At 37.5% G+C, this 16,701-nt stretch overlaps 1 protein-coding gene across 6 annotated transcripts in view; it reads right to left on the bottom strand.

The window, feature by feature from the left end:
* Positions 1-16,701, bottom strand: part of ASH1L (ASH1 like histone lysine methyltransferase) — a 239,739-nt gene that overhangs the window by 127,022 nt on the left and 96,016 nt on the right. For 5 of the 6 annotated variants that reach the window (XM_023742556.1, XM_023742554.1, XM_023742553.1 and 2 more), the window contains one exon: positions 1,525-1,626. In XM_023742556.1, the coding sequence (XP_023598324.1) occupies positions 1,525-1,626 (102 nt within the window). Of the gene's footprint in view, positions 1-1,524; positions 1,627-3,596; positions 4,923-16,701 lie in introns of those variants that run through there. The other variant, XM_023742557.1, reaches the window with a different exon arrangement.

Genomic DNA, 16,701 nt, shown 5'->3' with positions numbered 1-16,701 from the left:
GAGATGAGAAGGCAGAGAGGGTTAGGAGCTGGTTGAATGGACATGCGGAATCAGGGGTGGAAAGGAGGAGTGTGCTGTCACAGTATGGGGAGAGCAATTAGGGTCACATAACAATGTGTGTATAAATTTTTATATGGGAAAAAATAAAAAAAATAATAAAAAACTCACCATCAAAAAAAGAAAGTAAATAAATATGTTCTACCCCTAAGTAAAATGAGGCGCTCTCTGTCTGGGCTCCAGAGAACTAACCTTTCGGTAACTTGGGATCTTGGTCTGGGACTTCCAGGCCACACCTGAGAATGTGTGCTGGACAGCGGGGCTAGCCAGACCAGAAAGAACTCATCTGGAAAGCTGGTAGCGACTCACTTCAGAAGGCATGATTTAGCCTATCATGCAGGACTGGCCAATAAAAGCCCTAAACACTAAGGCTTCGAGGGCTTCCTGGTTGACAAGAGCATCTGCTCTCAGGAGGGTAGCTCGTTTTTTGGGATATAGAAGCTCCATGTTGGGAACCCTCCCAGACCTTGCCCTACGTGTCTCTTCGTTTGTATATTTTTTGGCTATAATAAATCTGTAGTTGTAAGTATAGTATACCTTCCGTGACTTCTATGAGTCGTTCCAGCAAATTATCAAACCCAAAGGGACAGCAGGAGCCAGCAAGTCAGAAAGTAAGGGTGTTGTGTGGACTCCTGAGCTTGAGGCTGGCCTCTTGAACGGGCAGTGGGAAACCAGCTCTGAATTACTGGTCAGCAAGTCAGAAGACTGGGGTGTCGTGTGGACTCCTCAAACTTTCAGCTGGCATCTGTTTATTTGGCAGTCTAAAGGATGCTGTCCTTCTAACTTGTGAGCTCTGACCTAGCTCTGGGTGGCTAGGGTCAGAGAAAGAGCACCATGAGGGCAGCTGGTGATAAGAATGAAGAAGTGGGAGTGAGGACTGGATCAATTTCTACATTTTTGGGAACTGGATTCATGTTCATCCTTACTGAACAATGTTATACTGCATTAATCAATTATATCTACTTAAAAATGTACAAAAACTAGAAATTAAAACATTGAGGTTAAAAATAAATATTAATAGAGGTTCTTTTTATAACCTAATAGATTTTTTTTGCATATCCTCAGAGATTTGTAAATGCTACTTTGGAAACAATTATACTACTGAACAATTTCATATATATCTAAGTCTTTATTAAATAGTTTCAATCTATATTCCTCTATTAAACACCCTACTCTTTGACCTCAATTCCAATTTTTAAACCTCCACTTTTGTGTCTGCTTATTCTCATTCATTTTGAATTATTCCCTCTGGACTACATGAAAATCTCTATACCTCACAGAACATGTTAATTGGACATTAAAAAGGAGACAGGTACAAGGAAAAGACTACTGTATTGTTTCAATGCACTGAGTCTCAGATCCCAGGATCACTTACGCTTTGTCCGCAATATTAGATTTTAAGTATATGTTCATGAATAGCGGACAGGAGATGATTTGGAAAGTATGGGTAAGACAAATACCACTTGCCTGTTGAAGAAGTACTCTCAGATGAAGACCTCTTTCGGGTAGGGCTACAGTGTGTGCTTTCTGATGGTCGCTGGGAAGGCTTCTCTGGGGTTGGCTGGGAACCTGGAGGGACAAGAGAGAAACCATAGGAAAATTCAAATCTACAAACAATGTTAAATCATTACGTGTAAGAACTGTAATGTTTTAGTTTTGCCACTGCCATGCCTGTAATAATAGGACTTCTAAGCTGACAATCAGAGGACAACAGAGGACAAAGCACAATAGATTTTGTAAATGGAATTTCATAGGTCCCGTTATACGTAATTTCTCCTGTTACATTAGCAGAGGGAAAACTAGTTTTAGTAGAAGAATGAACAAAATATATGATTTAGTTTTTATGTATTACACTATGAAGCATATTATTAAAAGGATTATTTATCAATAAAAATGAATAACAATAGTCTAGTCAAATATGTTCTTGACTACTGATTCAAATTTATATTACAAACTGACAAACAAAACTTACAATGCAATTAACTAGGAACAACTGACGCATGAAAAGCAGTTCCAATCTAAGCATCTCATTTAACAGAATCAGAGATGAAATTAAAGGGCGGGACCTCAGATTCACACATCCTATTCAATCCAGAGAGATCATTTTCGCATTCTATGTTTTTCCTCTATAGCATATTCTGGAAGAATTGGTGATTAATTTATCCATGGAATAGAACAAACCTCCTTTAAAACAGTATAGTTAAGGTTCCTGGCTATATATAAAAAAGCTCCTGAGAACAAAGAAACTCAAATTTCTTTCAAAAAAATCTGATACACTTTTATCAAAAACCCAAATCAATGCAGCATAATTCAACATATCTCTTGCTCAGGAGAAAAATGTTCAGGAAAGATTATTTTCCTGAATAAAATATACTTGGTTCTGATATTGGTTTTCTTATAACCTGAAAAGCCATCTGTTAAGAATACACAATGAATTTCTACCACATATTTGTAAAATCCAGCAGCATTCTGAAAATGTTCACTTTTAACTTGAAAAAAATATAAACAAAAAGCCTTATATATTACTGGAGGCACAAAAAAGTACAAGAAATCAAATAGCTGAAGTTGAGATTTTTAAGATCTGTTTCTAAACGAGAGTTAACTCTCTAATGAAGAAGTATTTCACTGAACGACAACTTGGGGACAGAAGAATTGAATGAAGATAAGTTTCTACTATTACCCTTTCTCTATCAGAAATAGTAAAACATGAGCTTTGTTTTAATTAAGTAGTACCTTAAATCACATCACTGCAAATATTCTCTTAGTAGGCTACTGGTTGCATTGCTTAGGTGAGATGTAAGATTATGGGTTGCCATTTCAAGAGTAACAAGTTAGGTTTCTGGGAAACTGATGTTGTTATACTACATCCTACTTCTGAAACACACTGATGACTGATGTTAAGATCCATTCAAGAAGCAAGACTGTTTATTGTTGAATCACAAAAACAGATTTTTAAAGCCAACAGTACAATAAATCCCCTTAAAGTGTGGTTCAGATAAGATTTCCACTAAAGAGCTAAATATCACAATAAAATATCAAGAAGTAAAAGCCTGGGTATCAGTGAAGACATAACTTTAAATATTAAAACTGAAAAATTCATTTACGGACAAACATGTCTATTTCCTACCCAGACACACAGCCAAGAGAGAAGACAAGAATCTTTAGACACTGAATTCTCTTTACCACCATTCCTGATGAATGGGTAAACAATCTTAGATTCAGTAGTAGGGAAAGAATGGGTTCAAGACCACTTTTTATATCCTTTTCTCTCAGTGATAACTAATATTTATGGAGTACAATTTATATGCCCAATGCTATGTAAGACACTGTGAAGGTAGGGTAGAGATATAAAAACATTACAATGGTCTCCACCCTCAAGGAGCTTATTCAGGGTCTCATATTTCATCACGTATCACATTTCAGGTGGTGTTTGTGCCATCCATTCTTGAGCTCCATCTTCAGTTCCTAGGCTGTTTGGTAATGTTTCCTAAATCTCTTGGTCATCTTCAAGCAAGTCTTGATGAAGGCTTCAACTATACCTTTGATCATCAGGATATCCTGAGAATCACCCTGCCTGGCCTCACCCGCCTCAGGGTAAAAGAGGGTACAGGCACTTTCTTCAAAGCTCCTTCTTTGGGTGGCATCTGGAGCTGCAGAGGAGGCAGTGGGAGGTGGAATGGGGGTCAGATCCCCGGAGATCGTTATTGGCAGCACTGTACAGCAATTCCTGAGAAACTGAAACAATTGAGAGAGAGATGGCTTAGCTCACTTAGCGTCTGAGCCATTTTTCATTTCCTGAAAGTAATGGAAGCCAGCAGCCTAGTCTTAGGATTTAATAGGAGATTGGAATAAAATGTCATTCAAGAAAAAGTGCTTGTTTTTCATTTTTTAAAGCCTGTTTGAATTCTCTGTTCATACAGAGCAGAGCTGTTGTTAACAATATTCCATACTTAAGGGGAATAAAGCTGTATCCCTGAGTTACAGATCTCTAGGACTTGGTAACCATCAGCAACAGACCCTATTTCATTCAAAAACACTGCTTAGAGGAGCAGCAAGAGGATGAGGATACCTGAACAAACATTACCTAACGATGTAAAGCAGTCAAGTCTAAGACTGGAAAATGATGCAAAGACTTATGCACAAGAGGTAGCAACCTGGTAAAGATGTTCAAAAAACATGTTAAAACTGGCCTAACAACAGAAATCATATAGAATATGCAAACATTATCTCCAGTAATGCCAGGAATATACTGTTTTACAAGTCCCATTATGCAGCTGGGTGACTAGGGAAGAACAAGATAATGCCTAGAGAACTAGCCTGTCCATTTCAATAGGGACCAATATATATCAAAACCTAAAACAGAATGCAATGTAGAATTAAGTGTAGTATTGTTAAGTACATGAACTATAGAATAAGAAATCCTGGCTTTGATCCTGGGTCTGCTACTAACTAAACTATAAGATCTAGACAAGTAAACTTGTCTGTACTTTGGTTTAATAAAAAGTCTAACTCACAGGATTGTTGTGCGTCCCAAAGTGAGATATATAATGCAGAAATCATTTTATAAAATTCAGAGTTTTACAAATGTTAGTGACTAGTAATATATATAAATTGGCTCCTTTTGCTTATCATGAAATTCTTTACTATAAATACTTAATAATGTTACCAACATGCTTGGGCTAGTGTTCATAATTAACATAAGAATGAAAAAAGGGGCAGGGACTTATGTCTATTCAGGGAGCTGGAACTAATTTATAATATCAAACATTTATTTTAAACATTAAGTGAACTAACCAACTAAGAAGCATGGGTACGACAAGTACCTCCAGCACTGGTAGGTACCTACAGGGTAGGAACAAACTCCTCTGCAGTTTATCTTCTAATTCACTGACTCTTCACCACAGCTTCTCCAGGGTTGGGGTTATGCTCTGGATTACAGCAATAAAATCAATGTACCCAAGAGATAAGTCAAATCCAGAAGGTGCCAGGCCTTCTGTCTGGCTCTTTACCAGGGGAGACGGTCGGCTTCCCCTGCTTGGCTCTTTGGTTCATTCTTCTAATTCACAGTTGTTTCCTTAGGGGAGTTACTGCTTTGCTGTTGTCCCCATCGTGTGACAGATGTTTGCTCGGGCCTCATCAGGGGTCATTTTAGATTTGTCTGGAGGAATCTGTGAAGATTCTCCATTCCTCAAAAGGCAAGAGGTTTGTGTTTGTATTCTAGTTTACAAAATGCAGAGCAAGAAAATCTAATACCTTCTCAAAAACTATGCAGAGAGAACACATAATTTTACATAGAGAGTTCCCATCATTTGTCATTTCAAAATACTACAAAGCAGGAGAGGTAAGTACTTCAGAAGTAAATACAGAATATAAATGGGAATTCCCCAAGTCACAAAACTACTGGGTAGAGAACACTACTAGGTAGTTTCATCACTCAGATGACAGCTTCAGAAATATGTTTAGGAATTCTACCCAAATAAATGAAGTAGAAAATACATCACAAAAAAGAAGTACCTGAATAAAACTGGACTTCAGCATAAGTGTAAGCTGATTTTTAGGAGTAAATTCCTTTTCTTTGGTTGGAAATACAGACCTTCATGTTAAAAAAAAAAGGTGGCAGACTACTAGTAAGTAAGGAGACTGAAAAAAGATGATGTCGTAAATTGGAATAATAAATAGAAAATTAAGAATCAAAAATAAACTTGAAAATTTGAAGAAGCCTTTGGAAGTGGCTTTCTTGTCGAATCTCTGGAGCTTATTTGATCATTATTTGATGAACTTTTCAAGATAAAGACAGACTTTGGGGAATCACTGATGTCAATTTAGACAAAAACAGGAATGATGGTACTTTTACAGCAAAACAGTAAGATGAAATCATGGATAAGAATGCCACAAAGTTGAGATAGTAAAAAAGAATATAACTGTATTATAAAAGGATAAGAATCTGGGAATCTTATATCATACACAAAAATGGGTAGAGACCAAGAAGCAGTTCTAACGTTAATCTGTCACAAGAGATCTTGACTGATGTCCATCTAGTAGGACCAGAAACATATCCAAGATAAAAAGGATAAAAAGGAATACTATATTTACAGATGCCTGGGTTTGGCAATATAGTCAAATAGACAAAGATATCAGCATAAATTGGGAAAACTCCCTCTGATAACAGGAGGGCCGTGGCATCACAAAAGAGAAGTTAGAATAAAGATTCAACTTAACTACTTCATTGAAGTCCTAAGTATCTTAGACTTAAAAAAGAAGAATTTCCCTGGTGCCAAATGTAAATTATCAAAAGAACACAGAGAAGGAGACAAACATTTGGTTAGATAAAATACATATGCGTATTTCTTTAGTCTAAACTCACTACTAAAACTTTCATAACTTAATATAGTATGAGTTGAGTTTTGGTCACACTGTGTTGGGAGTTCAACACCGAAGACTCGAATAACTTGAGAATGGTTTGAATGAGTATTCATAGTCTAAACACCATAAGCATCTTTGAGTAAGCTATGGAAAAACAGACTAAGTGTGCTAGATTTGGAAAGACATTCTTCAGTAATCAGTTCATAGATGATATATTTATTTTAAAACAATATATTTTAAAAAAGCTTTCTAACATTTAAATCATTCCTTCCCACCAAAACTAAAGCAAGTTACAAAATTTTAGTTTTAAGAAAGAAATTTCTCTTCTTCTTTTATTGAATAAGTCAAGGCTATTTGGGAATGTTTGTCAAACAGTGACTAGATCAAAACTGCTTATAATAAAAATGGTTACCATAGTAACAGCAAATGAACATAAAATACCAAACTATTTGGAAACCTGTGATCAAGTTTTTTGTTCCCAGAATCAAGTTTTGATTCCTTTGCTATGGTTCATGGCTCAGAGCAGCCCTGGAAGCTTCTTGTGAATGAGCTGAATGCTGGGATAAAAGCTGGTTCCACAATAAAAACAGCTGTTTCCAATTGTGAGAAACGCATTTACTGAAAGCAATACATTTCATCTGACTCACCAATTAAATGCACTATGAGAGAATGACTCAGAGCCTGTGCTGGCGATTTTTAAACTAAAAAGTCTGTTTTCCTCCCTCTAATTAGGCTATTTTTCATAATGTCCAAATCAGATCATTCACTAAAATGGAATTCCTCTGAAAATTCCCAGAAGTGCACTAACCACCACAATCAATTTTCTGCTTTCATCTCCAGTTGTACACACTTAACTCCTTTATGTCTTCTCTAGTGGGTGTATCTTATACACAACACTAGAGACACTACTCCAAATCAGTCTATTCTGACCAGTGCTTTCACTCTTCAGTTAAAAAGAAAAAACAAAGCAAAACTCAGTATAATTTGCTTCAGCCAATATGCTTTTACAGTGAAAATACTGTTTCCACATAAAAAAAAAAATTAGTCCTAATTTATTCTTGGTAGACAAAACAGTTATCAACACTGACTGCATCAAAGAATGCACACTACTTACATGAACTAAATCACCTACAATAATGCCCCATTCTCTGATCAGTATATCATCTGTAAGCTGTAATTTAAAATATATAGAAAATACTCAATGCTATTGCTCTGTCCATTTTTGAAATCAGGCTGCAGGGTCTGCCATGTACAGCCAGCCATGAGCTAAAAATGCTGAAAAACAGGGATGGAAGATTAGAAATTCTCTCTCATTGGGCCTACTGCATGGTTACCTAACATAGACAACTTCATTAAATAAAGCCAATTATCAGGATTGGGTGAAACCAGAAAACTTGGTCTCACTTAAGCGTGTAATTACACTACAATTTCATGCGTATCAACTAATTTTAGAATGTTAGCATTTAAATTAAAAAAATAAACAACGCAGCATGCCCATAAAAATGATTTGACCTGTTATCCTTTTTTAATGCTTTATGAGATTTTATTTGTTTACTCTAAAAATGTTCAAATGATGAGTCACTCTGAATCCTCATCTGTGAAAGGAGGAGAGAAAGAAAGGTTAAATGCCTTGTTCCATGTTACATACAAGGATTATCATTCTTGTCTGTGCCTGTGCTCTGATTCTATTTATTTTCCTAAAACTTATATCACCACAATTTATCAAATATGCCTGTTTTATTCCAACTATCACTTACGGTAAATCCATTCAGTAGAAATAGTAAATAATCTTTTTTATTTTTCCTCAATCAGTTTGAGATATAATTCACTTAAAAATCTGTATAGTTTAAAAAAAAAACAAACTGTATTTTAGAATAATTGTAGATTTACAGAAAAGTTATAAAAACAGTACAGACAGAATACTCAAATATCCTTACCCAGGTTCCCTGAATGTTAACATGTTACACAGCTATGGAACATTTGTCAAAACTAAGAAATTAATTAGTAGAACACTATTAAGTAACTTCCAGACTTTATTCAGATTCCACCAATATTTCCATGAATGTTCTTTTCCTGTTCTAGGGTCCAATCTGCAAGTTCAAGTTGAAGCTGAGGAAAATTAAAACAAGTCCACAAGAGCCAAAATACAACCTTGAGTATACCCCACCTGAACTTAGAGAGCATCTCCATCTCAAGAATAGATTTAATGCACTGAACACTAATGACCAAAGACCAGACGAGTTGTGGAATGACATCAAGGACATCATAAATGAAGAAAGCAAGAGGCCATTAAAAAGACAGCAAAGAAAGAAAAGACCAAAATGGATGCCAGAAGAGACTCTGAAACTTGCTCTTGAACATGGAGCAGCTAAAGCAAAACGAAGAAATGATGAAGTAAAGAGCTGTACAGAAGATTTCAAAGGGTGGCTCGAGAACACAAAGTAAAGTATTATAACAACACATGCAAAGACCTGGAGAGGGAAGAACACGGTCAGCATTTCTCAAGCTGAAAGAACTGAAGAAAACATTCAAGCCTTCAGTTGCAACACTGAAGGATTCTACCGGGGAAAATATTAAACGATGCAGGAAGCATCAAAAGAGGGTGGAAAGAATAGTTACTGTCCCAAAAAGAATTGGTCGACTTTCAACCATTTCAGGAGGTAGCATATGATCAACAATCGATGGTGTTGAAGGAAGAGGTCCAAGCTGAACCGAAGGCACTGGCAAAAAAAAAAAACCTCCAGAAATTGATGGAATACCAACTGAGATGTTTCAACAAACGGATGCAGCACTGGAAGTGCTCACTTGTCTATGGAAAGAAATCTGGAAGACAGCTACTGGGCCAAATGACTGAGATCCATATTTGTGCCTGTTCCAAAGAAAGGTGATCGAACGGAATGTGGAAATTATCGAACAATATCATTAATAGCACACACGTTCCAAAGTGGTTGCAGCAGTATATCTGACAGTGAACTGCCAGAAGTTCAAGCTGCATTCAGAAGAGAATGTGGAACAAGGGATATCACTGCTGATGTCAGGTGGATTTTGGCTGAAAGTGGAGAATACCAGAAAGAAAGATGTTTACCTGTGTTTTATTGACTACGCAAAGGCATTCAACTATGTAAATTGTAACAAATTATGGATAACAATGCAAAGAATGAGAATTCCAGAACACTTAACTGTGTTTATGGGGTACCTGTACAGAGACCAAGAGGCAGTCGTTCAAACAGAATAAGGGGATACTGCGTGGTTTAAAGTCAGGAAAAGTGCGCATCAGGGTTGTATCCTTTCATCATACTTATTCAATCTGTATCTAAGCAAATAACCTGAGACGCTGGACTATACGAAGAAGAATGTGAAATCAGGATTGGTGGAAGACTCATAAACACCCTGTGATATGCAGACGAAACAACCTAGCTTGCTGAAAGTGAAGAGGACTTGAAGCGCTTACCGATGAAGATAAAAGACTACTGCCTTCAGTATGGATTACACCTCAACATAAAGAAAATAAAATTCTTCACAACTGGACCAATAAGCAACATCATGATTAACAGAGAAAATATTGAAGTTGTCAAGTATTTCATTTTACCTGGATCCACAATCAACGCCCATGGAAACAGCAGTTAGGAAATCAAATGACATATTGCACTGGGCAAATCTGCTGCAAAAGATCTCTTGAAAGAGTTAAAAAGTGAAGATGTCACGTTGAAGACTACGGTGCGCTGGACCCAAGCCATGGTTATTTTCAATTGCCTCATATGTATGTGAAAGCTGGACAACGCATAAGGAAGACCGAAGAAAAACTGATACCTTTGAATTATGGTGTTGGTGAAGCATATTGCATATACCACGGACTGTCAGAAGAATGAACAAATCTGTCTTGGGAGAACAACAGCCAGAATGCTTCTTAGATGTAAGGGTGGTGAGACTTTGTCTTACATACTTTGGATATGTTATCAGGAGGGACCAGTCCCTGGAGGAGGACATCATGCTTGGTAAAGAAGAGGGTCAGTGAAAACAAGGAAGACCCTCAACGATATGGACTGACGCAGTGCTGCAACAATGGGCTCAAGCATAATAATGATTGTGAGGATAGCGCAGGACCGGGTAGTATTTCGTTCTGTTATACACAGGGTTGCTATGAGTCGAAACTGACTCGACAGCACACAACAACAAGGCTGAAATCTGTGACACCACACTGTCATCACGTCTCCTCAGTCCCCTGCGATCTGTGATTTCTCAATCTTTCCATCATTTTTTTTATGACCTTGATACCTTTAAGGAGTACTGGTCAGATATTTTATACACTATTCCTTAAAAATTTTTTTCCTGACGTTTTCTCATGATTAGACTGGGATTATGGGTTTTGGGGAAGAGTATCAAAAAGATGAAGTAACTTTCTCATTACATCAGATCAGCGGGTGCATGATCAGCATGACTTATTATTGGTGAAGTTAACCTTGACCACTTGGTCTGCCAGGCTTCTTCACTGTAAAGTACTATTTTTCCCTTTCCATACTCTTCTTTGAAAGTAAGTCACTAAGTCCAACCTATAATCAAGAGGAGGGGAATTAAGCTCCACCTCCTGTAGGGGGAGGATGTACATATATTATCTGGAGTTCCTCTCTAAAATTTTATTTATTCAATCATTTATTTATATCAGCATTTACTCTCAGATATTAATTTTATTATTCGGGTTATAAACGAATACTGTTGTTTATTTTGTTGCTTAAATTGTTCCGACTCTGGCCATTGTGAGATCTTTCAGGATACTACTACCCCAAAAGTGTCTGGCAATTTTACAATACATGGCATGGTAGTATTTTTGGACATTCTACTAGAACAGCAAATCAAAGTAAAACGAATCTATATTCAAGGTAAGTATGGGAAAAAAATCAACTGAAGACTGAGGAGGTCAATTTAAAATAACAAGAAGTTTAGTTACACTCTTTTATACTTCAAGAAGAAAAAAAACTACAAGACACTGAAGCTATCAGACTGACAGAATGCAATTATTTCTTTGATAGAATACGTAACTATAAAAGTAAACAATAAACCAGTCAGGACTGCTACAAAAGAAAAAAGAAAAAAACAAACAAAAAACAGAGCAATATTTAAAGCTGTAAGAATAGTTTTAACTGTCTGCATTTCCTCACTTTCCATTCATTTCTTAACCCCTAGAAATCTAACATTTGTCATATGGAAACTGCACTGAGATCACCAAAGGCAGCCTAACTGATGCCAACTGTCTACTTTCTGTCCTTATCTAACTAATCTCTGTAGCACTGATACTCCTGACTACAACCTTCTTTAAGCAACTCAGTGTGTTCACCCTAAACATTATCATCTTTTCTCATGGAGTCAATAACCACTCAACTAAAACTTATGTTTCAGGGTACACCTCTCTTTTGAGCTATAAATCCATGTATCTCACTGAAACCAGCTGCTGCTGAGTGGATGCCAACTCATGGTGCCACCATGTATGTTGAGAACAGAACTATGCTCCACAGGGTTCTCAGGGGCTGAGTTTTCAGAAGTTAAATTGCTTGGCCTTTCTTCTGAGATGCCTCTGGGTAGAGGTGAACTGCCAACCTTTCAGTTAGCAGCCTTGTTTCCTCTTTCCAATGTGGCTCTCCTTTTGCATACCCTATTCTACTTAAATGCATCACCCATCAACCAATTGCTCAAGATGGGTATCTGGGCGTCTTTCTAAAGTCCTCCCCACATGTGCCTCTTCTTATCTGACCCTCATAATATTTTGCTCGGACAGTTTCCAAACTGGTCTATCTGATCCTTCTCTTTTCTCTAAAATCCTTCTTTCACACTGCTGTCAATGTGACCTTGGCAAATGATTCTTCTTAAAACCTTTAACAGCTTCCCATTTCTTACGGGGTAAACTTCAAACTCCTTGGTATTTATACAAATAAGAGCCTTTATAATTAGCTCCCTGCCTATTCTCCAGCCACATTTCTTGGAACTTCCCATAACAGCCTATTTTACACTTGCCTAAGCACACCATCATGACTTCATGCTCTTGCAAAGCTCATTTCTCTGTAAGAAATAGTCTCCACCCCTTATTCTTTGTACCTTAAACTCACTTCTCCTTCCTAGTTGCTCGAGTCCCTCACTCTTCTCCCAAAAACAACTTTTGAATATCTCAATTATAGGAGCTATCAATAATTGATACATGTCTGTGTTCTCCATTAAGCTGTGAACTCCTTGAGTCTAGAAATTATATCTTATTCATGGCTGTAATCTTTGTACCTGACACAGAGCAGGCACGAAATAAATGTCTGCTGGATTAACAGCTATCATGATAAGAACAGAAATTAATTACATAAGGTTCTACCTAAACAGAACAAATTCTGACTTTCAAAGCAGCCAAACTGGAAAAGATCCGATGCTTGATTTACTTTTTTCTTTAACTAAAAATCTCATTCCCCCTGATTTTTGTTAAAAGGATAGTTAAACTTGTTTTCATCTCTACCCAAAAAAAGCATACTAAGTTCCTATTAGATAAGAATCTGGAATTGAGAGGTTTTTTTTTTTTTTTTTTAAAGATAAAAAAGACAAGTTCTTATTCTCAAAGCAGCTATTTTTAAATCTGTTAAGACTTCCCTGCTATCTCTATCATTCAGAGGACTCTGAAACCAGGCCCACACTCATCCTTGATTTCACCTCAATTTCTGTAATTGCCCACATGAGTGACTTTAATGTCCATGTAGATGACATACTGAACAACCTGACCTGTCATCTCCTTCACCTCAACTGCTTAACCTCGCTTAAATTAGGAGCCCCAAACTCAAATGTTCCTTGTCCAGGTACACTGCTTAAATAATTCAAGTGGGCCAGATATAGCTGACAACAAGTAATAGTGAGGACTGTGGAGAAATGAAAAATGCATGCCCCAAATAAGGGAGACAGGCACTACTGAAAGTCCCAGCCTTCGTTACCAACCAGGAAACATGGATCCATTGTTGCCAAATGTTCTGATTTTTTTTTAAAGAGAAACAGGGTTCTAAATTTTCAGGTGAAAACTCCAGATTTTTAAGTTTTAGTAATTAATTAAAAAAGAAAAACACACACACACACACAACTCTAGATCATCACAGAGGGTCAGCTGACAGCTTTTAACCTCTAAATACTGAAGCTCCTCAGTACCTTACTATTCCTGGTCTATAGTCTCTCCGAAGGGAAATATCATTGTTCTGTATGAGTTTACACAGATTGTTTTATTACAGCATGTGTTTGTATATGGTGGAATGGCTCACATCCACTTGGTAAAGAGCAGAATGACCTCAGGAGGGTACGGAAGCTGTGCTGGTTCCCACGTGACTGTTCAGAGCACATTCATGTTCTGCAGCACTGAGCTAGCAGCTGGACGAAGAATGCACTGACACCAACTAAAGGCAGCGAGTTGCGAGGCCCTGCCGTTGTTCCGAATGCCCATTCAGCCCACATTCTTCCTCTTGGCTCCATTTGACCACAGGCTTTCTTCCAAGTGCTTATTGGGTCGTTTCCCCCAATCTTCACGCAAGAAACAAACACACAACAACAAACCAGAGTCAGCTATCTCTGGCATCACTACAATTTATCTGTCAATGATATCCTTCTGTGTCCACAACTGAGCAGCATCAACCCTTCTATCAAGCTACCTTCACCTTTTCCTAAAAAGTAAACTCCTATGTTTATTGTAGTATTTATTTAGTAAACAAGTTAACATGTCTTTTTAATTGCTGTTGGTATTTCTTAGAATTATTATTATTTTTTAGTTGTACTTGAGATGAAGGTTTACAGAGCAAACTAGCTTCTCATTAAACAATTAATACACATATTGTTTTGTGACATTAGCTGGCAACCCCACAACATGTCAACACTCTCCCTTCTCGACCCTGGATTCCCCATTACCAGCTTTCCTGACCCCCGCTGCCTTCTCATCCTTGCCCCTGGGCTGATGTGCCCATTTAGTCTCCTTTTGCTTTATGGGCCTGTCTAATCTTTGGCTGAAGGGTGAACCTCAGGAGTGACTTCGTTACTGAGCCAAAAGGGTGTCCGGGGGCCATACTCTCAGGGTTTCTTCAGTAGAATTGTTATTATTTTTCTTGGAGTTACAAAGTTGCATAGATTTTGAGAATCTGCTCCTAACTCTATCCTCTCCACCCCAAGCCCTTTTATTTTCAGTGAATGATACTGCCAAAGTTTTTCATAAAGTCACAGTAAGATGCTCATTATCTCCAGCCCAAACTTCTCTACTGAGCTCTAGACCTAGATATCCAACCCTGCTCAACAACTTCCATTTGAATGCCCTCCAAGAACTTTAAACTTCATAACATTAAAAAGAGAATGTTTGCTTTTCCTAAATCTGCTCCTCCTCTGGTGTTCTCTGTCTCCGTACATGGCACCACCAATTTCCCAAATGTTCAAACAGAAGTCTACCACCATGTTGGTCTAACATCATCATCTCATCTAGAGTACTGCAACAGCCTACTAGCTGGTTTCCCTGTAATTATGTTTTGTCCTCTCCAATTCAGTGTTCAAAACAGGAGCCAGAAGGTTCTTTTAAGAATGCAAATCTATAAACAATACTCTTCAGCCCATAAGGGACTGCTCTTAGTATAAAATCCAAAATTCTTACCATATGGCCTGGCTTGCTCTTTCCTTCCTTCCTTTCCCTTCATAATTTTCTTTTTTGTATTCCCTCTCCTTCCACAATGAACTTTTTTTCAGTTTCTCTAAGGTCTGATTTTTCCCAATTCAAGCCCTTCAAACCTGCTCTTCACTCAACCTCCAATTAAGAAGCTGGTGGCTTCTCATCCTTCACATATCATTTTTTTCATCCTCAGGCCATTCCTAATATTTCTACCTAAATAAATTCCTCCTCTTTAGTCTTTGCCATAACACTGTTTTATTAACTTTACAGCATTTTTCTCAATTATGCCATTATTTTTTGCTTACCACTCTACTTGTTTGTCTTCCTTCACCAAGCTGAAAGTTAGGGCAGGTATCGTATCTTTGCTCTCTGCTACATAACGGTGACTAGAAAGGTGCTGGACATGTCTGAAATTCATTAACTGTTTTGCTAAATAAATGAGTAAGTGAATTAATGACTGGAATTCTGTTTACCCAGCTAACTGCTGCTCATCCTTCAGGTTCCAGTTTAGGGTGACTTTCTCAGGGAAGCCTTCTCTAAGGTAGGCCACCCATCGCATGCTCTTATAGAATCCTGTTCACATACATACACTCACTCTCTTTTTATAGCCTTTATCACCATTTTAGGAAACCCTGGTGGAATAGTGGTTAAGAGCTATGGCTGCTAACCAAAAGGTTGGCAGTTCTAATCCACTAGGCACTCCTTGGAAACTCTGTGGGGCAGTTCTACTCTGTCCTGTGGGGTCGCTATGAGTTGGAATCGACTCAACGGCAACAGGTTTGTTTTTCTTTTTTTTTTTTGATTATCACCATTTTAAGGTATAATTTTTTTTTTTTATAGCCAGCTCCTCTAAGTTTCACAAGAATAACGAACTTGTGTACCTTGTTCCCTGTTATATAACAAGGGCCCACAAAGTAGAATGTCTGACATACACTAAGCCAAGTTGCCTTTTGACTCATGGTGACCCTATTTGTTTCAGAGTAGAATTGCACTCCATAGGGTTTTTAATGGCTGTGACCATTTGGAAGTAGACAGTCAGATACTTCTTCCAAGAATCCTCTGGGTGGATTTGAACCTCCAACTTTTGGTTAATAGCCGAGTGCTTAACTGTTTATGCCACCTTATCCAGTAATTGTTGTTGGTTAAATATTTGTCCAAAATTTGTTGAATGAACCTAATTAAAGTTTAGGATTTGTGTTTTTCTCTTTATCACATTGTTACTGCCGACCTTTTGGTTAGCAGCTGAGCTCCTAAACCACTGCGCCACCAGGGCTCCTAAAAACTAATAAAGAGCCTAAAGCTTCTCCACTAAGATAACTTTTATTTTTCAGAAGTTTAGGGATAATGGAAATCAGGAACAAAAACTCTTTGTCCCTTAGGAGTTTATCTTTTCCCCGAAAGCCAGTTTTTTTTATCTTTCGTAGGGGGGGATAATAAAAGCAATGAACATCTTTGTCCTTAGTATGTACAAACCACTGCTAAGAACGAGAATCTCATTTACTCCTCATAATAAACCTACTATTCCTATTATATAGGAGGGAATATTGAGATTTCACACAAGTACACATACACATAATTTTACTTACAACATCAAAGGGTTCACAGGACTTTCTAGAGTTAATTTATAAACT

This window comes from Trichechus manatus, unplaced genomic scaffold, assembly GCF_000243295.1.
Source record: "Trichechus manatus latirostris isolate Lorelei unplaced genomic scaffold, TriManLat1.0 scaffold00213, whole genome shotgun sequence".
Taxonomy (NCBI): domain Eukaryota; kingdom Metazoa; phylum Chordata; class Mammalia; order Sirenia; family Trichechidae; genus Trichechus; species Trichechus manatus.
The sequence above is the reverse complement of the archived record's forward strand: the minus strand, read 5'-3'. Positions and strand labels throughout refer to the sequence as shown.